The sequence below is a fragment of the Ipomoea nil genome, unplaced genomic scaffold (assembly GCF_001879475.1).
Source record: "Ipomoea nil cultivar Tokyo-kokei standard unplaced genomic scaffold, Asagao_1.1 scaffold0117, whole genome shotgun sequence".
Lineage (NCBI taxonomy): Eukaryota > Viridiplantae > Streptophyta > Magnoliopsida > Solanales > Convolvulaceae > Ipomoea > Ipomoea nil.
Genome location: NW_017616545.1, coordinates 376485 through 402339, shown reverse-complemented (window position 1 = coordinate 402339; position 25855 = coordinate 376485). Strand labels below are relative to the sequence as shown.

The 25855-nt window shown below is 40.4% G+C and overlaps 2 protein-coding genes across 2 annotated transcripts; one reads left to right on the top strand and one right to left on the bottom strand.

Annotated features, from left to right (window-relative positions):
• The first annotated feature begins 10712 nt into the window (after positions 1-10712).
• On the top strand, positions 10713-11910 carry LOC109155564 (2-hydroxyisoflavanone dehydratase-like). The gene has a single exon (XM_019303199.1). The coding sequence runs from the start codon at positions 10802-10804 to the stop codon at positions 11759-11761; it is 960 nt and encodes a 319-aa protein (XP_019158744.1). The 5' UTR covers positions 10713-10801; the 3' UTR covers positions 11762-11910.
• A 241-nt stretch (positions 11911-12151) lies between these two features.
• On the bottom strand, positions 12152-14545 carry LOC109159154. The gene is made up of 3 exons (XM_019307237.1): positions 14482-14545; positions 13262-13399; positions 12152-13176 (listed from the first exon to the last, which is right to left on the bottom strand). The coding sequence occupies exons 1-3, from the start codon at positions 14543-14545 to the stop codon at positions 12152-12154; spliced, it is 1227 nt and encodes a 408-aa protein (XP_019162782.1).
• Between the last annotated feature and the right edge of the window lie 11310 nt (positions 14546-25855).

Below are 25855 nucleotides of genomic sequence, written 5' to 3'. Positions count from 1 at the left end.
CTCCAGCTGTCTTCGCTCACGCCACGTGTTAGTCTGCAGGCCCCTTGAGATCTGGAACAGTCACTTCACGCAAGTTGGCAGCTTTCCCGCCAAAAGCTTTCCTATAAATAGGCCCCTACCAGGTTCATTTCTACTATTACTACGCTGTGGAAATCGATTGGAGCTTCCCGAACCATCAGCACTGTATATCGATCAAAATTTGCAACTGCTCACCTACCGAACAAGCTCTATTTATCGGTAAGTCACTTCTTTTTTCCTCCACTTAACTTTTTCTTACTTTTCACATAACGCCCGTCCCTGTCGACCCCATAAACTCGGTTGACTATAACCCGAACCCTTCCGCTGAACCAACCGTCTCCTTTATGAAGGAGATATGTCAGATTCAGATAGCCAAAACATCTCGGGGGCGGACTACGACAACACGATCGAGGACGGCAGCGAAGAGACGATGGTCGAAGAGCCCTCGCCCGAGGTTACTAACGTCGTTCAATGACCGAGCACGGTTCCCAAGCCAGAAGGCAATTCCTCAAGCTCGGAAAGCTCGTCAGACTCAAGCGACTCGAGCGTTAGCAGCGATGAGAGCGACGGTGCGTCCACTAGCGGCCGCGAATCTTCGACCCATCTAGATCGGGAGACGCCTACTCATACCATCGGGACCGAACACGAAGCTCACACCTCTCCCCGCGTCCGAGAAACTTCACACGACTCGGCCGACGAAGGGCCTTCGCACGCGGCGCCTGAAGAGATCAAGTTTGTATTCCTTAACAGCGAAAACGTCGATCAACAGGAGTGCTTGTTGACGACCCACGGTGCGGCGAAAATCTCGGCCCTACTAAACGGGCAGGTGAAGTTCGACACTCGCAGGAGCCTTGGGGGGATCAAAGAGCGACACCAAGGGAAGTGGACCGGGATGCACTTCGACTCTCTACAAGCCCCGATCACCTTTCCCTTCTCCGGCCTATTGACCGCCGTTTTAGGCTATTACCGGGTTTTACCTGCCTAAATCTGCCCGAACGCCCATCGGATAATAGCGTGTTTCCCACAAATTTGTGCTCGGCACAAGGCCATGTGTACGATGGAGCTGTTCAACTACATCTACATAGTTAAATCTTTGTCGGCCATATATGGCACGGGATTCTTGATGATCCAATCCTAGGATCACATCTGCTCGATCGCCCACCTTCCCGGGAACAACCGAGGGTGGAAGAACAGAATATTTTCAGTCGAGTACGATCCCTGGATTCTACCGGTTGACCGAACGTGGGCGACTCACTATAGACAACACGTACAATCACCGGCCACTCGGGCCCTTCGTGAAGCAACCTTCTGCATTTCGTGCGAGTTTCATGAGTACAAGATCTTCCACTCGAGGGAAGCGTACGAGAATGCCCAACTGCCACCACCCCGGTATGACTTAGAGCTGAAGTATACGCCAAGACCGGTTACGATATATATCAATAGCCCTAGCAGCACCTCAAGCTGAACCGACCGTCGAAGGTCTATCACCCGTTATACTCCCTCGGCTTTTTTACGCTGATCAACCACTAACTTTAACGTTGTGTTTCTTTTGTTGCAGAAATGGGTCCCTCGAGCTAAGCTGACGCTCGGGGAAAAAGCAGCTGCCACCGCGCCATCAGCCGGTCAGGAGGTTGGTGACGCCTCCATCCCATATGCGCGTCCCTTGGGCGCTTCCACGACCACATCTAAGGGGGTCTTGCCCGCAGACGCCGTGACCGACCCGTTGGCCCCACGAGCCCCCGGTCAGAAGGGAAAAGAAAAGGTGTCCGGGAAGGACACAGAAGAAGCGGATGCTCTCAAACGTCGCCGCAAACAGAGCCCCCCAACCGAAGTCGTCCCAGGCGGCGGACAAACGGGCGGAGAACTGTCCCTCCTCTCTCGGATCAACAATTTACAACCAATCGGGGATGACATGAGCGGCTGGTCGCCGGCCCAGATAGCCGAGAAAGGTGCTCGGGAGTTAGTCGAGGTTTATTTTATTATCGCTTTAACTTTGTTTTTAACTTTCGTCCGTTTTCAAGTCGATCACCTGACTTAAGATTATTTTATTACAGGCTTCACGAGCGATCCTCGGTCTTCAATACCGGGCCTTACTGGCCAATGAAGCCGAGGCTTTGAACAAGGTCGCCGAAAAGCGTGGCAAGGAGATCTCCGACCTTCAAAAAGAGCTGAAGGCCGATAAGGATGCTCAAGCGGCAGCCGAGAAAGAAGCCCGGGTTGCCCGAGCGGAAGCCGGCGAGTTGAAGACCCGATTGGGCAATTTGGAGGGCTTAGCCAAATTCTTATGCCGCGATGAGCCTTTAGCCAACAAGTTCTTCCGAGCGCTTATGAAGAACAAGCTCGGGGAGGAAAAGGTCTAGACCTTCGGCCATTGGGCCCACACGTCCGGTCAACGGGTGATGCGGGCCGAGACCCGAACAATAATGGAGGAGGTCTTCGAGGGCGAGGATCTGAAGGCAGTGCTGACTATCCTTCCGGAGGAGATCCCCGACCCCGGGCCCACGCCCTTCACCGAGCCACCTGTGTCGGGATATGAAGCCGAGCCCATTGCAAGTGAAAAAGCCGACGGGAAGGCCGTGTGATTACCAACTGACCTTGGAGTTTATTTTGTAAAAACTTTTGTTATCTTAACTCAATCGAGAGCCCGGTCCCGTTTGTATCGAGCAACTTTTTAATTTTTAAATGAATGACCTGGTTGTTTATTGTTTATTGCTTCTTTTATTATTATTCTTTTACGTTTTTGTGCTTGTTCAAGTTTAACGTTTTTCGCTCGGACGCTTGGTAAGGTTGTCTCTTAAGCTCGATCAACCTTACTTGTTAGGCCTTATCTCTTAACCTTAGCCCGCACACTGTCGGACATACAAGGAACGAGTGAGTGCGACAGTGGTTAAAAGGTTAGTTAACGTCGAGGTTGATCAGGCACATGTCGGTTTCCATGTTCTCCCGGTCGATGTTGTAATAGGACTGTTCGCCGGAAATGAGATTTACCTGACGGGCATTGTGAATTGCCCGGGTGAAATGTGAGGGACTTTTAAAGTCATTTGGCTTTTTACCCCTATCGGTCGGTGCCGAGTGGGAGGCCTTTTCCCTTATCGGTTATAACTGAAAATCTAGATCTCGGTATTATCGGGTAAGTTTTAGCGACATTGTGGTCGTCGGACATTCGCCCGTCTTGATCGTTAATGCCGTGTCTTGGGAGTTGTGAGTCTGTTAAATCACGATCAAAGTCGACTTTCAGAATTGATTTAATAACTTACTTACTATTTACATATCTCGGTAATCAATCGAGCTCTCGTACGCAGACGAGCGAGCAATTATCGATCAATCGTACACATCTAAGTTCCGTTCGCAGACGGTTAAACACTCGAACATTATTTTACATGTAAAATAAAAGAGGGATACGCCCACTCGCAGGTTGAGCCCCCAACTCCAAACATACATATCAAAGTTAATGGCGATACAACACCAAATTCTCCGAATTCCAAGTTCCATCAATCGATCTCCCAGTTGTTGTTTCCAAACGATAAGTGCCCGGGCGAACGACCGATGTGACCACATACAGTCCTTCCCAATTTTGAGCCAACTTGCCTCCTTCCAGTGGTTGGCTTGCTTCTCGTCGTCGTAGCACATAATCCCCGACCTGGAAGTATCGCAGTTGGACCCGGACATCCTTGGTGCCCTTCACTCGTTGTTGATATTCGGCCACACGTTTGGCAGCAATCTCTCTTTTCTCTTCGACGTCATCCAGATCCACGGCTAGAGACTGCTCGTTCTCTCTGGCATCAAAAGACCGCTCCCTAGCCGTTGGGATCCAAGATTCGATCGGTAGTCGAGCCTCAGCGCCATAAACTCATGCAAATGGAGTCTCTCTTGTTGCCTCCCTAGGCGTCGTGCGATATGTCCAGAGTACAAATGGGAGCTCCTCTGCCCAACTACGCCCGACTGAATGTAATTTATTTTTTAATCCTTCTAAGATGGTCCGATTTGTATTTTCCACCTGGCCATTTCCCTGAGGGTAAGCCACTGACGATCGGATTGAAGTTGTTCCGATCGTCGCCAAGAAATTTTAAAAGTATCGACTCACAAATTGCCGGCCGTTATCACTTATCAATTGAACCGGGACACCGAATCGGGACACGACATTTCGCCACAAGAAACGGGCGCACTGTTGGGAAGTGATCGTGGCCAAAGGCTCGGCCTCGATCCATTTGGAGAAGTAGTCAATAGCGACGATGACAAAACGTCGGCATCCCGATAACTGCGAGAAAGGCCCTAATATATCCACCCCCACCGAGCGAATGGGATGGCAGTCGTGACCGGTTGGTAGAAAGTTGCAGGATGACCGGGCATACAATTGCCACGTCTCAGAGCCTTTAGCGAGCTTCTCGCAGTCTAATTGTATAGACGGCCAATAATACCGGATCACCATTATGCGACAAGCGAGCGATCGTCCTCCTTGATGCGATGAACAGAGACCCGAATGTAGCTCATTCATGACCAACTCTGCTTTGAACGAATTGAGGCATCTCATCAAGGGACCACCATATGATCTCCGATATAAGCAACCTTCCTGCACCCGAAACCTTGGCGCTCGTAGCTTAGCTTTCCGAGCGCGTTGGGTCGTCCGGCAGACGGTCATGCTGCAAATACTCCATCAAGTCAGTAATCCACGTATCTTCGACTGGTTGAATCGGGACGACCGGCAGTTGATGGATGCTATGTCTTGGAATCATTAAAATTTGAGCAATCTTGGACATGTGCTTGGGGGCATCTTGCGCCAACTTCGACAAGATATCTGCATCAGCATTATCTAGTCGGGGAACATGCCGAACAACATATGCTCGAAATAGGTTGAGTTTTTTCGTTGCTAGATCCGATAAGCGTGCAGTCGCTCACCGTTGACCTCGTACTCTCCGAGGATGTGTCCGACCACCAAGGGGGAATCTGTTTGCGCTCGAATGTAATCAACCCCCAGGTCCCGAGCACATTGTAGCCCATTGATAAACGCCTCATACTCTGCCTCATTATTAGTGGGTGTGAACTGATACATCAAGGCATAGTAGACCTTAAAGCATTCTGGGCTCGTGACCACAATTCCTTCGCCCGCTCCTTTTTTGCTGCTCGACCCATCAGTGGCCGGTGTCCACCAAGCTGCTTCGGGGTCCTCCAAGTCTTGAGGTTGAGTGTCTCGAGTGGTGCATTCGACGAGAAAATCGGCCAAAGCTTGACCTTTGATAGCTGGGCGCAGTCGGTACTCCACGGCAAACTGAGTCAACATCAACGCCCACTTCACTAGGCGTCCGGAGGAAGCAGCGGTGTGGAGGACAGCCCCGATCGGCTGGTCGGTCAAGACACGGATAACTCGTCCTTGAAAATAGGGGGCCAACTTCTTGGTAGTTGTATACAATGCATAGACAACCTTCTCCAACCGGGAATAACGAAGTTCCGGACCATGCAGTGCATGACTTACATAGTACACCGATCGTTGAATTCCTTCTAGATCCGTTCGGCATAACACGGCGCTGACCGCTCGATAGGATACGCCCAGGTAAACGTCCAGTTCCTCCCTTGGCTCGGGTTTGGATAACACGATCGGAGACATCAAATAATCTTTCAAATCTTTGAAAGTCGATCGACACTCATCATCCCACACAAATCCATTGACCTTACACAACACCTTGAATAAAGGCAAAGCCGTTCCGCCAACTTAGAGAGGAATCTGCTCAAAGCTGCCAATCGGCCGGTCAAGTGCTGTACTTCTCTGACGGTCATGGGCGGCTGCATGCCAAGAATCGCCTTCACCTTGGCCGGATTAGGCTCAATTCCATGTTTGGTCATCATATAACCCAAAAATTTTCCCGTTTGGACTGCAAACATACATTTGGTCGGGTTTAGACGTAGATGGTACGTCCGCATGATCTGAAAGCATTGTCGGAGGTCCCGAGTATGATCTGCTCGATCCCGGCTCTTCACAAGCATATCGTCAATATATGCCTCCATGGTTCGGCCCAACAAGTCTTCAAACAACATGTTGATCATACGTTGGTACGTAGCTCCAGCATTTTGCAAACCGAACGGCATAACTCGGTAACAGTACAATCTATCGGGAGTGACGAACGACGTATTGCTCTCATCCTCATGGCTCATCATGATCTGGTGATAGCCTTTGAAGGCATCCATGAAGCTCATCAGTTCTGCCCCAGCTGTTTCATCCACCATATGATGAATGCTCGGTAGCGGATAAGGCTCTAAAGGGCATGCTTTGTTCAGATCAGTAAAATGGATGCACATCCTCCAAGATGGGGGTTTGGGAACCAATACTATATTAGCCACCCATTCGGGATAAGTGACCGGTCGGATGTGCCCGATTGAAGACATCTTTTTAACTTCTTCCCGCACGAACTCCCTTCGATCCGAAGACAAGTGTCAGGTCTTTTGCTTGATTGGCTTTGCGGCGGGGTCTATGGCCAATCGGTGGCATATCACAGTACGATCAATCCCGAGCATGTCCTCTGGGCCCCATGCGAATATATCAGCAAATTCCCGAAGGATAGCCAAGACCTCTAATCGAAGCTCAAGGGTCAAAGCTCGACCGATCTTGACCTTCTGTTCGGGTTGGTCTTCAGACAAGGGGACTTCTTCTATTTCCTCATAAGGTTCGAGCTGCTCCTTCTGGTCTTTCCCGGCTTCTTTGGTGATGGTATTCACTCCTGATGAACTTGAATCTCGCCGATTGACGGCTCGGGAATAACATTTCCTAGCCGATTGGGCATCCCCGCGCAACACTCCGACCCCAGCCGAGGTGGGGAACTTCATGCAAAGATGGGGCATGGATATAATTCCCCTGACCCTCATGATTGCCGGGCGACCCAAGATAGCATTATGGACACAACGAAGATTGACCACAACAAACTCCATTTGTGTTTTGACCGACTTAGGAAGTGTACCCAATTCTGCCGGCAGGGTAATTTTTCCTTCGGGGTGGATAGTGTCCCCGGTAAATCCAGACAAAGGTGCTCCGACCAGAGCCAACTCTCGACGATCAAGTTTCAATTTTTCAAAAATGTCCAGGTGAAGGACATTCACGCTACTTCCAGTATCGACCATCACCCTCTATACGTCCACACCCATGATATCAATTGTGACGACCAGAGCCTCCATCCCCGTATCTCCGGTCTCGGGCTGATCTTCCAACGCGAAGGTGATTGGCTCCATTTTTTACCGCTTGCCGGTTTCACGAGATTCCACGATCGCAACCGGGCAGGGTTCTCGGGCTCGGGAGGCATCTTCCAAGCCCCCAAATATGACGTGAATGGTTGGCTTAGATGCTGGATGGTCGTCGGACTTGGGATCGAGGTCTCTTTGGTCGTGGTCCGATCGGTCAGAGCGATCGGAGTGTCGATGGTCTCTTCTTTCAGCAGATCTTTTGCTCTCTTCCCTTTTTCCCACGCACTTGTCCAGTTTTCCCGCTTGAAGCAGATCTTCTAATAACTGTCTCAGAGTCGTGCATTCTTCAGTGTCATGCCCAGCACATCGGTGATAAGCACAGTGCTTTGACTTGTCCTTCCCTTCTTGCCCAGGACGTGGTAACCGAATGAGATTGCATGGTTGAGCATATTGCAGGGCTTCCGCGGCCGAACGGTTCAAAGCAGTGAATTCGTCCAGGCGAGTTCGGGATCGGGGGTGTTCTGCCGACCGATTGTCCAATCGACCGGGGGGCTTCCGGGATGACCCAACCTCCTGTGACCGTTTAACGGCATTGGCTTCTCCGGCGTTCGCGTAGTCGGTCACTCGGCGAAGAGCTTCTTCATACGTGGTCGGGGGATGAAATATGAACTCCTGATATAAATATCCGGCTCTTAAAGAAATATGCAACATATGGATCGTGGTGAGGTCATCCATGAGCTCGATCTCTCCCACGGCCGCTTTCCATTTAACCAAGAAATTGGTCAACGTTTCCCCTTCCAATTGCTTAGCTTTCTCCAAGTACATGTAAGGCTTCCGTATGATTTTCGACGTCACAAACTTCCGATTGAACTTCATCGCCAGGTTAGCAAAGCAAGATATAGACCCTGGGTCCAACGTTCTAAACCACTCGGTCGCTCGTCCAGATAACATCGAGTAAAAAGCTCGACACATCACAGCATCACTCACACCCATCATAAGCATATTCCCATAGTAGGTGTTGATGTGGACCTCCGGGTCTTTTCGACCATCATATTCCTTATTACCGGGAATGCGCAGGTCGAGCGGATACGGTTGAGCCATGATCTCGGCGGTGAAAGGGGTCCGTAACAGTGACGCGGTGTTATCCGAAGGCCTTAAAACGTGCTCATTTTGCCACCGAGTGAATTCTGCACGGAGCTCGTTCACTATTCCTCGGGTATCGTCTTGCTCAACCGTACGGGCTGGTTCACGAGCCCGACAACGACAATGCACCTGAGGTCCACTGTGTCCTGATGATCCCGCTTGACTGGCCGCTTGCATAGGTGAATCGACCGATCGCCTATCCGGGTCCTGTGGTCCCAATCGTTGACGCATTGCCGGCCGAAGTCGTTCAAACGCGCTCACACGGTTATCCTGTGGCTCGAGTTCATCTACCGCCTAGGCATGTATTTCCTGACGTGGTTCCTCCATGGGCCCCGCCCCCTGCGATCCCAACCTCGAGCGAGCCGAGCGCCTAGTCCGAGGACCGGGCTGAAGCTCGGGCTCGGTCTGCATCGCTGGTTGGTTCAGGGGAGCAGAAGCTGGAGCCGTGTACGCAGGCATATAAGGTTGATAGTTACCGGGCGGGTAATACATTGGGGTCCCGGGCCAACAAGCATATTGGGTAAGTGGTACGGGATGTGGATAATATCCCGGGTAGGGGAATTGCTGACCAGGTGGCAGATACATCGGTTGGACATAATTGACCGCATTAGGAGCTACCGAGTGAGGTGGAGAATGATTGAGGTTGAGGTTAACAGTCTGACCGTGTTGTTGTGTATAATGGTCGGATGAACTAGCTTCTTCATCCTCTTGTTGGTACATGAACGGATACATGATTGAGGTTTGATAGGCGTCACGAACGACTTTTCGTACCGATCCCCACAGACGGCGCCAAAATGATAGTATTAATGTCCACGTGTATGTGGTCTACGTACTGTATGTAAAACGATAATATGAATAAGAAAAGGTTATTTCATATAGAAGGGTGACCTAATACAATCTAAATGACTATTTCGAGGGCCGACTGACTACGGTCGGGGAGCTCTGTAAATAGCCTATTGATCGTTCCTAAAAGTCCCTTTCGCCTTAACCACCATGGATATTTATAGCCTTTAGCTGGGAACAACCCTCTGGCCTACCGGCATGTAATCCACGTAACATCCACGTGCCCCAACCTAGTGAGTACTCTCTGTCAATGCCTAGCATCGCCACGTGCCCCTCTCCAACGATATTGCCTCTTCGTAGAACAAAGGTATGGTGGTCGGACAGAACATCGGTCGGGAGGTGACTCGACCAGTCGGACCCGATCGTCTCTAAACAGAAGGGCAATACAAAAGGTACATGGACGACCGGTACCGACCATCTCTTCGTTGCAACGCTCGAGCCGAGGAACTTGTACTGACCAACACGGAGAACATATTAGGTCGGTCGGGATATATCCTACCACGTAATATACATAAACTTTTACCATAATAAACATCAACTCTTAACATAATACATATAATTTTCATGTTTCGGATGTACATAATTGTATAAAAAAGATGTACATGATTGTATAAAAAATGTACATAATTGTATAAACAAATACACATAATTGTATAAACAAATACACATAATTTATAAACAAATACACATAATCACGTCAACTCCCTACATAACTTACCAAAACGACGTCGTTTTGAGAGGCGCGGGGCGCACAGTGCTATGCGCTTCGTGGTGCAAGGTATAACGGAGTTAGGGCCCATTGATTAGCAACAATAAATAAATAACACCAATTACACGTAACGAGTTAAAAATCGAGTAGAATAATACTATTTTTCCATCCTAACGCTCATCTCTTGACCTGACATGACAGTAATTTTTTTTATTCATTAACTATGGTGAATTGATCGATCTCACCAATACTTAAAAAGAATTTACTTATTAATTAAATATAAAAAGAACATATAATATATCACCATATAAGGAAGCGAAATTATGGGGTAAAATCAGGAAGAAAATGTAACATTACTCTTTAAGGAGTGTTGTTGTTGTGATGACGAAGAAAGACGAAGCAGCAGAGTGGGGTACAAGGCAATTCATTAATTTTAATTTTTTTTTCTTTTGTTTATTTTTAATTGATGGTAAAAAAATTATTTACCCTTCTAAAATTTAAATATACAAGACAATTCATTGATTTCGGTCGGAACTTACCGATGGCCGAAAGGACTAAAAATGAAAAAAAAAAAAAAAAAATCAAAGTCAAGCAGTACTTATGTCAGGAATGAAAGTTATGAACCTAAGCATTAAAATCATAGGACAAAAAGTGAAAAAAAAAAAAAAAAAACTATTTCCATTAGTTATATTTATATAACAATTTACATTGTATCATTCAAAAAAAAAAAAAAAAAAAAAAAAAAAAAAAAAAAACGTGTGCAAATATGTCCACACAATACAAAAATCTACAAAAATCTTAATGGTTCATTTAGCGCCTCATGACTTTTCAGCTCTTCTATCCAATTAAATGTCCTCTGCACAACTCAAAGTAATCCTTCCGTCCAAAATATAGTGTATAGAGAGATAGTACGTTCAACTCATGGCAGATATCAATAATGCAGATGATATAGCCGTCGATGTTTCTCCGTTAATCAGAGTCTACAAAGACGGCCGAGTGGAGCGCATTTGCAACTACCCCTACGTCCCGCCGTCGCCGGAGGACTCTGCTACCGGCGTCTCTTCCAAAGACATCACCGTTTCCCCCAACATCTCCGTCCGAGTCTATCTCCCGAAACTCGCCTCCGCCACCCAAAAACTCCCCATCCTAGTGTACTACCACGGCGGCGGCTTCTGCGTAGATTCCGCCTTCTCCTCTATCTACCACCATTATCTAAACATCCTAGTTTCCCAAGCCAACGTCATTGCCGTCTCGGTCGAGTACCGTCTCGCTCCGGAGCATCCTCTCCCGGCAGGCTACGAGGATTGCTGGGAGGCGCTTCAATGGGTCGCCTCCCACGCCAGCAACGATGGCCAACAAGTTCCCCTCAAAGAACCCTGGTTAGTTAACCACGGCGACTTCGAGAAGATCTTCGTCGGCGGCGATAGCGCTGGGGGAAACATCGTTCACAACGTTGCCATTAGAGCCGGAAATGAGCCCTTAAACCAGAAGTCAAAACTCTTGGGAGGGATACTCTCTTTCCCATACTTCTGGAGTTCAAATGAGAAGGGCGGTGAGCAAAGCATACTACAGAAGGTTTGGGATTTCGTTTATCCGACGGCGAAGGGAGGGATTGATAACCCAATGATTTATCCCATGGCTGAAAATGCGCCGAGCTTAGCAGGGCTGCGGTGCTCGAAGCTTCATGTGTGTGTGGCAGAGAAGGACGAGCTGAGAGAGATCAGTCTCCGGTATGTGGAAGCTGTGAAGAAGAGTGGGTGGAAAGGTGAGATCGAGGTTGTTGACGTTGAAGGAGAAGAACATTGTTTTCCCATAATGAATCCTGGTACTGAGAAAGCCAAAGATACCTTCAAGCGTATTGCTTCTTTCATCCAGGACTGAATTTGCTAGTTTCAGTGGTTGGGTCTTATTATTATTATTGTTAATGAATGTCTAAATCTTTTATTTTTTTTAATTTTTTTTTAATTTTATGGGCACAATAATGAATGTCTACTTTTCTTCTCCAATTGAAGACGGTTGCGAATTTGCTAGTTTGGATCCGTAGTTGGATCGTAATTAATGAATGTATACCTACGAATATTGTCGGTATTAAATATTACTAGTATTGTACCCGTGCGATGCACGGATATTACTTATACATAAATAAGTTAAGTATTTTTAACATTAAAGTTATTTTTCATAAAAGTTAATGATTGTGAAAATTTAATTTACATGTAAGAATAAGAGAACATGTATTGCTAAAAGGAAAAGTTGGTTAAAATTGAATTAAAATTACAAATTATTGAACACTTCATGATAAACAACATTTGTAGTTGAAGTGCAACTCGTAGCACCTTCGTTGCCAATCAAGATCTTTAAACCATTCGGGTTGCTAACTCTTGAAGCAGCAACATACAATTGACCATGTACAAAAACAGGTTTCTTCAGCAGCAGACCAACATGAGATAGCGTCTGTCCTTGGCTTTTATTAATGGTCATTGCATATGACAGCATAAGCGGAAATTGCCTTCTTTGAAATTTGAAAGGCAATCTTATATCAGTCGGAGTCATCGACATCCTTGGTATCAACACCCTAGTCCCGCAATTGTTACCAGAAACTATCTTTGCTTCTACAACATGCTCCGCTAATTTGGTAATGACCAACCTAGTACCATTGCATAACCCCATCGAGTGATCGATATTTCGCAATAACATTACAGGAGAACCCACCTTAAGAGTTAGAGCATGGTTGGGGATACCAGATGCTCGCAACCCATTTAGAAACTCTGGAGTATGCACATCTGCAAGGATACCGTCACTTGAGTCAGACTTACAAACTGTGTCGCAACTGAAGTATGTCTTACTCTCAGCTACATGCAAATGACTCATATACTCGTTGATGGAGTTAACCACATCAAGAGTTGGGGCCAATATTGCGCGACTTTCTAGATACTTATGATCGCATCCACCATTTTTTAACATAGGAAATGTACTATCTACAATTGTGGCTATGTGGTCACCTGTAGAGGGCAACAACATTTCCGGTGGGATGTTAGCATCTGCATAACCATCATTCGGTCCACCCATTGTTCCATCTCCGATGGATGCAATCCATTTTGCAAAATCTTCAACTTGTTGTAGATCAACACCAGGCTCCATCATATTCAATCTTAGATTCTTTGTTAATCTAAGAACTTTACATTTATCCCAAAGATAAGAAGAATTTATAGTAGCTCCTACAATGTCTTGTCTAGTACCTTTAGGTATTACAGGCAAGATTTGTCTAAAGTCACCCCCAAAGACAACAGTCTTACCACCTACATATTAATATTTTTGTAATAAATATTTAGCAGATAAGTATATCAAAAAATTTATTACTTTTTGTAGTCATAAGGTACTTACTATGAGTTATAACGCTAAATGGAGAAATCAATGATCCTTGAAAAACACCATGAAAGTAGCTAGATGACGGATTGCAATCTGTATTACTATAGTTAGTAATACCATCATTTCTCTCATATGATTGAAAACTATCATTCTCTGAAAAGAAAATTTCCAAAAAATTAAGTTTAGACAAATGAACACACAAAAATAACTAACATATACTAATCATTATTGCATGGACCATGGTCCATACAATTGTATGGACCATAAATAAAAAGTACATTTTTAATATACTAAATGTATATTATTTATGTACATAAAATATATTTTTTAAAGTACATTTTTAATATATTAAATATTAAATGTACATTATTCTCTAATATAATGTACATTTAATACAAAATTAATGTACCTTAGTATATTAAAAATGTTCATGATATTCATGATCCACTAATTGTGTGAACCATGGTCCATGCAATAATTTGCCAACATCTACTCTAAAACAATTAAAAAATAAGCAAACTATCAGCCCAATCTATTGAGCCCATTCCCTATACGCGGTTTAGGCCACCAAATCAGTAGAACAACCCATCCCCTTATCTGTTCTTCCTCACCAGATCAGGAAACTACCGACCATTCAGCATAGTATTATCCCGTTACCTTAGCTAGCTTTACCATTCAGTTCACTTCCATGATTTGCACGATTGAGTCGCAAAAATCAGAGGAAGCTATTTTTGACAAAGCCGTGCTTCATGACCTAGATAAGTATTTTCTTTAAAATTTATCTTAAATTTTCTTTAAAATTTAGAAGGAACTGCTACGAATTCAGATACTACTTACCATTACAGTTCATTTTCGCATCAGTTCGTTGCTTGGATTAATAATTTGAATCTTACAGTTCTAATCTAATGACTAACTCTGGTTGTTTTGATTAGCTTTAGGATTTTAAAATCCCCAAATCGCATAAGTAAAGTGCGATTTGGCGCATGCAAGGCCAGATCTGTAATGGCCTGGAATAGCGATCTGGACATGCACGGGAGCAGGTAATCTTTTTGCTCTTAAATTCTCTTAGTTTCTGATTTTGCAAGTACTTACGACATAGTATTTACCATGTATTTGTTTATTTTCAAATCCAGAAATAGTTCATATCATATACACCTAAGAATGAAAAAACCTTGGAAGGAACTCAAAAAAATTAAATTTACAGAACTAAGAAGCTTTAAAAGTTAAAAACTTACCTTTGTTTTCGAATAGCTGCTTCCTCTTCTTACCAATGGTTGTTGAAGTAGTTAGTTTCTTCATACTTTTGCAGAGATAAAAGTGTAGACTGTGGAAAATTTTACATTTGGCTCATATATCTCTATTATATATAGATATAGTTTCAGCTGCATAGGAATCATAACAGTTTTTTACATTTTTCATTATTGTCTTGAATACCTGTTTATCCCAATATCCTACACTTATTTAATACTATTAACTATAGGCATTATTTCTGGTGTTGGAAGACTAAAGAATTGTTTCTGAATACGCTTCCCAGAAGCTTTAATTGATTTTGATTTGACGGTGACATAAATATCATATAATCCCAATGATATTAAAATTCTTCTTCTCCCAATGATATTAAAACTCTTCTCCTCTCCCAATGATATTAAAACTCTGATTAAGTATTATAGTATCCCATCTCATTCCATCTCCAAACGATGGCGTATAGTATAGGCGGGAAGTTGTTAAAATTTTGCATTTATTACCTCTTATTGCTATTTTATAATAGAGATGAGATAATGTCATATGAGTCTTTCGAGTATAGTGATATTTTGTCACATTTAGTCCTAAACTTTTAAATTGACCACACGTGGTTCTTTGACTTTTAAATTGTTACCATTTGTGGTCCAAGTTAACCAGTCATGGTCCTTCAACTGTTAAAATTTAACTAGTTGTGGTCCTCTTAGAAGGATCATGGGTGGTTAAAATTTGATAGTTGAAGGATCATGAATGGTTAACTTGGACCATGAATAGTAACAATTTGAAAGTCGAAAGATCACAAGTGATCAATTTAAAAGTTCAGGACTAAACGTCGCAAAATCATCATACTCGGAGGACCGCAAATGGTATTAACTCTAAAAATTATATTCCGCCTCAACAGTCAACACAACCCAAATAACGAACACAAAACATCGAAAGCTAAGAGAATAGTGATAATATAATCATATAATCGCTTGTATTAAGTATCTTGTTACCACACCTGTATTGCGCGAATAATCTAATGTCTAATGTATAATTTTAAACTAATGTTTTAGAATTTATCAAAGTATCATTCGACAGTATCCTGGTATATATCAATGCAAGATTATCAAATCTTTTAGTAAATATTTTAAGAATATATAACTATGACATATGGCAGAAATGTTGGATTAACTGGTTCAATAACAGTTTAAGAGAGAAGCACATTCACGGGATAGTACCCTAAATATAGGTTTTGCAACACAAAACTCTATCAATTTGCGTGATCTATGCTTCCTCTTGTTGCCACTTACGTCAGAAATTAATTCTTAATTTAATCTAGTCTCCTAGTGTGCTTCAGTGCAATTTTAGTGCCTTGGCGCAATGCACATTCAAAAACATAACCAAATCATCCTTCCCCAAAAAGATAATGATAACAAGGCATACTTTCTCATATGCGTTGAATATATATTGTAAATTAGGTATATCGTTTCATCAATGCCCAATGTGTGATGCTAATTAATTGACCAAAGTTCATGTTACATTTTATATTGTATTTGTTTTTTTTTTTTGTTTTTTTGTTTTTTTTTTTTTTTGAAAACAACCATCAAAGCGAACTATTATTGTGAAATCAAATCACTAATACAATGAGGGATATCTGCGTCACACATCTCCCGACCAGTATACGAGCAAGAAACTCTGGGTAGAGAGTCAACAATCACATTGATTATTATATTGTATTTTTTTAATACACTCTAACATATTCATAGTATATGTTTAACAATTATTATGTTTAACAATTATGTTAATAATTTTGATTGGGATGGAATTCAAACCTAAAACCTTCTTTATGAAAATCAATAAATTAAGAATAATAAATAGTTAACGGAATGTTCTATTACTAAAGTTTGTATTGATGGATTGCAGGGTATTTAGAAAAATTAAATGATATAACAGAGAGTAAAGTATGAAAGATAAAATAAATTCTAAAATCAAAATAATATGAACCATTCATTTCAAAAACAATTACACCAACAATTTATAGTTCCCGTTAAGGGTCTAACTTTATTCGCTCTTATTAGGTTTGTAGAATTAATTACTCCATTACGTTTGAACTCTAAATAATAATGACGTTTAGAATGTGACTACGACGGGGAAGGTCATCGTTCTCAGCTCCCATTTGAGTCTTCGACCTCTAGAATCTCATTCTATTGTTCATCAGGCTTAGGGCGAGGTACTCAGCACGTACACTACATTCAGAGCGGTAAGGAGGAACTTCATCTTCTTTTGCCATCTTTAAAAGCACATGCCTTCAAACTGCTCCAACTTCTGAAAGTTGGTGGTAAAGTCATGAAATCCTGAACTCATAATCTTCACAAAAGCATAAATTTAAAAACTTATATTGGGAAATTGGTGTTTGAGAAAACAGATGAGGATTGAGATTTTCAGCATGTAAACACTTTCATATATGTTTTTAATCTACTTCAGAGAAGCAATGAAGTCCAATATTAGACTTATGAGATACAAGAAGATGAACAAAATTCTTAAGTTGCTCTGTTAAGAAATTCTCTCTTGAACTGTGTGACTATGAAGATATCTTACGTATACTGTGAAAGTATATCGTATTTCGTATATATTTTCAAATTCTTTTCCCAGTATCTATAGATAAAAATACTAACTGTTAGGGGAAATTATACGGAAGTTATGATAGTTAATAACGTAAACTTCCAAAGGATAATAATCCTAGCTAATTTAAATTAATCCACAGTTAGAATATAGTTATCATTGATTGGGATATATATATATATATATATATATATATATATATATATCCCAATCAATGGTAACTATATTCTAACTGTGGATTATGACTTGGATATATATATATATATATATATATATATATATATATATATATATATATGCATACATACATAATACATATAGTCCATATTAAATTACCATGCAAACACATACATCCACTATGTAGAAGTCATAATCCACATGTTAATAACTAGTTGAGTCAAACTGATTACCAATTGACCTAATATAATCTTGCATTGAGCTTATTGTATCAGCTCGATAGTATATCAACTATGATAATAAATCAGCTTGTTTACTAGCTTTGAACTAGTACATAAGCTTATTTACCCATCAGCTCGTTTACTCGTGAGCTTGAGCTAGTACATTAGTTCATTTACTCATCAGCTTGAGCTAGTGTATCAGCATATTTCATTAACAACTAAGCAAGCTAATTTTGTGTATCTATATCTCATCTAACCAAGCAGAATTTTAGTACATCAGCTCATCTTAACTGAGCTGAATTTTAATACATTAGCTCACCTTAACCGGGGTGAATTTTATTTATGCAACAGTACACTTCAAACCTTTTCTTTCCCGATCAGTCTACCAAACTTTAAATAATCTTTATAATACCACAATGCCCAAATATTATTTATGTTTTCATGGTAGTATATCTAGAAATTAATCACTATTATTATATAAATTAATTTTTTTCACGTGGATTGCGTGAATAGAATAATGCCAAATGATTATTTTTAAATAAGTACTTCAAAGTATATTATTGCAGGATTATATAGGAGATGTTCAAGCATAGGTAATTGAATTTTGAATTTGAATTGTTTATTTAAATTAGTAATTCAAAGTATATAAATGCAAGATAATATATAAAAGATTGATTATAATTGTCAGTAAAGTAAATGTTTGCAACGTTGTAATAACGCTAGTCTAAATACTTAGTCTAAAAACGATAGTCTAAATAAATACTATGTTTTATTTAAATTTCTCTAAATCTTTTTAATTCTCTTTTGGGTAGCATTGTCATTGTTTTCATATTCAGTACTTGTACTCTTCTTTTTATTGATAGTGTGTCATGTGCAATCGGGTTACTGGTGCAGTAGCATAGAGGGCAACGCCATGCAATGAGATTATGGTGTAGGAAGTTTTAGATTTGTCTTGCTGTGTTTATGACTGGGATCTTAGTTGTACTATGAACTCTTTATCTTGCCAATGCCTGTTGATATTTGGCAGTAGTAGTCCCCCCCCCCCCCCCCTACATGTTTCATGTGCTATGAGATGTGTGCCGTAGATTATCATGTGAAAGTATTGAAAAAAAATATTAATATTTATTATATTTTTATGAAATACTTGGTAAATAAATATATAACATATTTTGTATTATAACTTTGATATTTATAGTGTAAAAAGAAGATAATTGACAATGAATTTGAAGGTAAGGAATCTTTGAATTGTAGAAAATAATTAAAGATAATATAACTAATGAAATTATCTCTTTTTAAATTTTTTTATAATCAGTAATTTTTTTTTTTGAATAAAGGCATTATAGACATCTAATTCTAAATTAATTAAATACATATGTATTATTTTTGGTCGTAGCTACTAATTTATTTAATTAAATAAGAGTAATAAAGTGAAGTACTTACTTATCATCCACAATAATGAAGTCATTGATTTTTTATTTTTTATTTCCATTTGTTGTTGAGACAAATTATTTTGGGAGTTTGTCAATGACAATTGATACAATTGCTGTCAATAGAGGATCGATAATAAATAATTTGAAATATATTGTTACAATAGATATTGTTATAATAATATAGTAAAAATTAACTTACAAATTTTTTCAGAAGTTTTCATGCATTTGATAAAATTATGAGAATGATGTGTAAACTTATTCAGTTGGAACCAGTGGAATGTCAACATTGTCAATTATTTAGAAAAATGACCCTACCGTTTCAGAATCCAGTGTAGTTGTATTTCTAATTATATTATATTTGTAGATAGATTGTAGATATCCAACATTATCATTGTCAAAGAATTATATAAGAAATAATATAATAAATTTGAGTAAAGAATTATAGAGGAAAATATTACACCAATAAAACGTGATTAGTACAACAATTTAGATACGAAAAGAACGTGAAAGAAAGACTTTTAAATTTTAATAGAGGAGGGTCAATTATTTAAAAATCATTTGTAAGAATAAAAGTAAAGAAATGTAGAAACACAACATATCCGCCTTCAATACATCGCATCTATCAATATCTATATTAAAAGTAAAATCCTCCTTTTAGCATTTTTTAGCTCAAATTTATTGTATTAGTCAAATTATTTAATTATGATAAATTATGGAATAATTAATGATGGTAATAGCAATCCTAGAAAAATATAAAATACAAAAATATTTAATGTAATATATATATATATATATATATATATATATATATATATATATATATATATATATATATATATATATATATAGAATTATATTCAAATACAAACCGTCCTTAAAATAAAAACAGTGTGGACTACTTTCGATTGTTAGATGTGAGTAAAAGACGGTTCGAATCGAGAGTAGCTGTAGTGTGTGTTTTTGACAAAGACAAAGTAGTAATGCATTAGCTTAATTGGATAATAAGGGGCACTATTGTCTTTTCTGCTTTTCCCCATATCTGTTATATTTCCCTTTCCCTTTACTGTTTCATTGTAACAGACTATATAAGGAAGTATTTTGCCTTATCTTAATTCTTAATTTCTTTTCTACTCTTCATCATCAATGAAGCTCTTTAGTTCACCACTCATCTCATCTTAGCAGTATCTAGCATGCATAGTTTCAATCATGGTATCAGAGCAGCGCAATAGCTACACCGCAGCAGTCGGCGAAAATAATGCAGCAGCCGGCGGAGAAACTTCAGCCGGACAGACGTCGAATACAGTCAATCAAATTCCGATTCCGGTCAGTCAGGGGTCAATTCAGCGGAATGATGAATTCGATGATCTGCTATACCTACACATCACCGAGAATCCAAATTTTATTCTCGTTTCACCTCCCTTGTCTGAACACAATTACGCTTCGTGGAGTAGGTCTATGAAAATAGCTCTGGAGGTTAAGAATAAATTTGGCTTTGCTAGTGGATCAATTCCAAATCCAGGAGAAATTGATCCAAGATACGCAGTGTGGAGAAGATGCAACACCATTGTGTGTTCGTGGATTTTGAAATCGCTCAGTTCAGGCATTGCGGAAACAGTGATGTATTATGAAATAGCTGCGGATATCTGGAAGGCTCTTAAGAAGAGATATTCACAAGCAGATCCTCACAGGATTGCAAAGTTGCAGAACCAGATTTACAGAAACACACAAGGTAACCTGACTATTAATGAGTATTTTACAAAATGTAGTGCATTATGGGAAAAAATGAGTGCTATGAGACCTCTATTGGTTTGTGAATGTCTTCCTAGATGTACTTGCAATCTTCTAAGTAAAATGCAGAAAGAGAGAACTGATGACCAAGTCATTAGGTTCCTAGATAGTCTCAATGATGATTATGAAACTATAAAGTCAGGTGTGCTTGTCATGAACCCCATTCTAGATATGGAAAAGGTCCTTAATATAGCCCTGAAACTTGAAAGGAAACTTAATGGATCTATTGTTCAAAGGAACAATGATTTGGTTCAATCCAATGCTGTCCAAAACAGTCCAAGTGAGATTTTAGATGAGCAGAGTCTTGTAGCAGTCTCAGATTCAAGTATTAAGAAGAAATTTAATAATAGTGGAGGGAAAAATGTGCCTAAGTGTACTTACTGTGGTATGAATGGACACACTATTGAAAAGTGTTACAAAAAATATGGGTATCCCCCTGGATGGATACCAGGTTACAAAGCCAAAAATAGACAAAATCAAAATGCCCAACAGTATGCAAATTCATCTATGAGCCAAGCTGCTGATATAGGGTTATCAGCTGACCAGTTTCAGAGGTTGATGACCTTAATGCAAAGTCAAGGCAGTCAAGGTCAGGGGAACCAAGCTTCAACTAGTGCTGCTATGAGGGTGAACAACTCAGGGATGAAGCCTACCTTCAAGAACATGTCTGATGATCACAATGAAGGTAGTCTTTTTTCTAACTTGTTTGTTAACACTGCTGTCACACCTAGCATTTGGATTGTTGACTCAGGGGCAACAGATCATATTGTTTGTTCCCTAGAGTTCTTTGAGAGTTGTGTGACAGTGCATGGAGTGTTGGTAAAATTGCCCAATGGAGATACTGTAAGTGTTAGTCACATAGGTGAGGTCAGATTGCATCAGAATATACTACTGAAAAATGTATTATACATCCCTTCATTCACCTTCAATATAATCTCTGCCAGCAAGCTAACTAAGCAGATATCATGTAAGCTCATTATGGATGCTAACTCATGTAATATTCAGGATCTCCATGGGACAGTGTGTGGTTTAGCTAGGGAAATGGATGGATTATATATGATAGTTGATCCCCCAATCAGAAGAAAGGTTCACTGTGCTGATGAGAGTGCTGAAACTCAGTGTAATGGTCTGTCTTTACAGCTGTGGCATAATAGGGTAGGTCACTATCCTATAAATAAAATACATCTTATAGATGGAATAAAGCATGGACAAATTCCCAAACCATGTGATTTTGCCTGTGATGCTTGTCATTTTGCTAAGCATAAGAGGTCAGTTTTTCCTATAAGTAATTCTAGGGCTGATAAATGTTTTGATTTGGTCCACATGGATGTTTGGGGTCCTTTTGCTATTGCCTCTCTAAAGGGGGAACACTATTTCTTAACAATTGTTGATGATTGTAGTAGATTTACTTTGCTGCATTTAATGAGAAATAAATCAGAGGTTGGAATGTTGTTTCAGAACTTCTATCATTATGTTCATACACAATTCTCTGCAAATATTAAATATGTGAGAACTGACAATGGAAGAGAGTTCATCATGGACACCTTTTGTAATGAAAAAGGAATTGTTCATCAAAAATCTTGTGCTTACACACCTCAGCAGAATGGTGTTGTTGAGAGGAAGCACCAACATATTTTGAATGTGGCTAGAGCCATTAAATTTCAGTCTGGCCTTCCCATGAAGTTTTGGGGGCATTGTGTTCTCCATGCATGCTATCTTATCAATAGATTGCCAACTCTCACAATTAATGGAAAAACTCCTTTTGAAATACTGTTTGGAAAATGTGTAAGATATGACCATCTGAAAAATTTTCGCTGTTTGTGCTATGGAGCCACAATTTCTCAGGGAAGGAATAAAATGCAACCAAGGGCTAGAAAGTGTGTTTTTCTATACATTCCTGCCAATGTTAAGGGGTATTTGCTGTATGATATTGCTAACCAAAGTGTGTTTGTGTTTAGAGATGTTCAGTTCTATGAACATATATACCCTTTCTAAGAGGAAAAAGAAGAAAAAGAAGATCCAGAGGCAAACATAGAGAAATCTGAGGTTGAGGAGATTGATCCTTCACTGGTTTCTTTAAGGAATACCACTTCTGAAATCACAGAAAGGCTTGGTATAATCAACAATAATGAAGACAACAATACCAACTCTGATGGAATTGACAGTGAAGAAAACAACACCAATGATACAGCCTTGGAAGAAAACACACCTAATGTGGGTGAAAATCAACAACAGTACAGAAGGTCAGTAAGAGTAAGGAATATTCCTACTAAGCTACATGATTACTACTGCCATTCTATGTCAAGGGATGAGACACACACTAGAACTTCTCCATATCCTATAGACAATTTTATTTCATATGAAGGTTTAACCTTGAATCACAAGATCTGTGCAGCTTCTGTTTTGTCTGCTCTTGAACCTCAGTCATACAATGAAGCAGTGAAATATGAAACATGGAGGAAAGCCATGCAGTCTGAAATAGATGCCTTGGTTGAAAATAAGACATGGTTTTTGACAGAATTACCTCCAGGAAAGTCCCCAATTGGATGTAGATGGGTATACAAGGTTAAGCATAAAGTAGATGGGTCCATTGAAAGACATAAAGCCAGATTAGTTGCTAAAGGGTATACTCAACAATTGGGAGTGGACTATGTTGAGACTTTCTCTCCTGTGGCTAGGATGACTACTATTAGGACATTCCTAGCTGTGGCCATTGCAATGGGATGGGATATTCAACAATTGGATATCAATAATGCTTTCTTACATGGAGATTTGGAAGAAAAAGTTTATATGACTTTGCCTCCTGGCTTTCAGAATGACAATCCAAAGATGGTCTGCAGGTTGGTTAGATCATTGTATGGACTCAAACAAGCCAGCAGGTAATGGAATGCAAAACTGACAAAGGCTTTGCTGGAAAATGGTTTCCACCAATCTATAGCAGATCCCTCATTGTTCACCAAAGGCTTAGGCACATCTTTCATTGCCTTGCTTATCTATGTAGATGACATCTTGGTCACAGGAAAAAATTCAAAGTTGATTGATGATTTGAAGCATTTTTTGGACAGAACTTTCAGAATCAAAGACCTTGGACATCTTAACTATTTCTTGGGAATAGAAGCTTTCAGAACTTCAAATGGCCTGAGCCTCTGTCAAAGGAAATATACTTTAGAAATCTTGAAGGAGAATGGTTTTCTAGATGCTAAACCTGCACAAACTCCCATCAATGTAGGACAGAAGTTAACAAACTTGGATGTTAAACTGCTTGAAAATCCAGAAATGTACAGGAGATTGGTGGGGAAACTTCTCTATTTGACAAGCACAAGACCTGACATTGCCTATGCTACACAATAATTGAGTCAATTTGTTGACAAGCCTAGGGATACACACCTTATTGCAGCTCATAGAGTGTTGAGATATCTTAAGGGTTCTCCTGGAAAATGGTTGTTTTACTCCACAAACTCTCAACTTAAACTACAGGGATTTTCTGATTCAGATTGGGCTACTTGTGTAGAGACAAGGAAGTCCATCACTGGATACTGTGTCTATCTAGGAGAGTCATTGATCTCTTGGAAGACAAAGAAACAGGCTACTGTTTCCAGATCATCATCTGAGGCTGAGTACAGGGCTTTGGCCTCTTCTTTTTGTGAAATTCAATGGTTATTGTACTTGTTGGCAGATTTGAAAGTAAAGCATAATAGTCCAAGTGTCTTGTACTGTGACAATCAATCTGCTATTGCCATTGGAGAAAATCATGTGTTCCATGAGAGCACCAAGCATATAGAGATTGATTGTCATGTAGTCAAACAAAAAGTTTGTGAAAGAGTGGTTAAACTGCTGCCTATTTCATCTCATAGACAGGTTGCAGATGGGTTCACCAAAGCATTGCCAAAGCTGAGTTTTATTGCTTTCCATGATAAGCTGGGCCTTCAAGATGTTCATGCTCCAGCTTACAGGGGGAGTGACAAAGACAAAGTAGTAATGCATTAGCTTAATTGGATAATAAGGGGCACTATTGTCTTTTCTGCTTTTCCCCATATCTGTTATTTTTCCCTTTCCCGTTACTGTTTCATTGTAACAGACTATATAAGGAAATATTCTTCCTTATCTTAATTCTGAATTCCTTTTCTACTCTTCACCATCAATGAAGCTCTTTAGTTCACCACTCATCTCATCTTAGCAGTATCTAGCATGCATAGTTTCAATCAGTTTTCATTCAGATTTCCTATTTTTATTATTAGTGAGGGGGTAGTTTAGTATTTTTCTATTCCTTTAACCTAGGCTATCCGATTTTTATTCCCACGCGCCCGATTATGTTGTAACGTGAAAGACCTTTTCTCTCTCTCTCTAGCACTCGTGGTTGAAGACTGCTCTCTGCCGACACCGTCCGTTTTTCGCATTTGTGGCCTTGACACACTGTTGTCATCTCTCCACAATCCGAATGGTGCTGGGTGGGGACCGCAGTAGAGGCAAGCGGCGGGGAGCACATAATCGCTATGTCGGGAGAGGTCATTTTAAATTTTCCGTTCGGTTTTTCGCGTTTGTTTGTCGTGAATTTTGTGTTTCAATTGTTTCTTGCTGTGGGTATGCATTTACTCAGCCATATTGGTCGTGTCTGTGTGGTTGGCAGTGGATTGGATGCCGATTTTGGGTTCAATTTCTTTATCTATGGTTTTCCCCCCATTTTTTATATGAAATTGTGTTTAGTTTGTGGTTAGGATGGGTTTTTGGGTGTGTTTTGCTGTCTGTGCTTCCTTTTTTTTTTTTTTTTTTTTTTTTTGTGTTGTTTTGTTTATTTCCGGTTTGTTGGCAGTTTTGTTTTCTCCATTTTTAATGTGAAATTGTGTTTAGTTTGTGGTAAGGATGGGTTTTTGTGTGCGTTTTGCTGTCTATGCTACTGTCTCTTTTTTTTCATTTTTTTTTTTTGTTTTCGGTTTGCTGGCAGATTTTTAGTGTGTGGGGGTTGTTTGTTTTTAGTGTAGGTTACAATTGGTATGTTGGATATGAATTTCTTTGTTTTTCACAGAATTAGAAAAGAGATATACATAAATGAGTTATAATCATGTGTAAAGTATAACAAATGAATGAAGTCCAAAAATTCTGTGACCTCTATGTTTTATATGACTGTGTGCACTGATCTGTACGTTCATACT

Coding starts and splice junctions, on each gene's coding strand:
- LOC109159154 (XM_019307237.1), bottom strand. CDS start 14,545: ATGAAGAAACTAACTACTTCAACAACCATTGGTAAGAAGAGGAAGCAG. Junction 13,400..14,481: donor GCAGCTATTCGAAAACAAAG/GTAAGTTTTTAA, acceptor TTTTCTTTTCAG/AGAATGATAGTTTTCAATCA. Junction 13,177..13,261: donor ATTTAGCGTTATAACTCATA/GTAAGTACCTTA, acceptor ATTAATATGTAG/GTGGTAAGACTGTTGTCTTT.
- LOC109155564 (XM_019303199.1), top strand. CDS start 10,802: ATGGCAGATATCAATAATGCAGATGATATAGCCGTCGATGTTTCTCCG.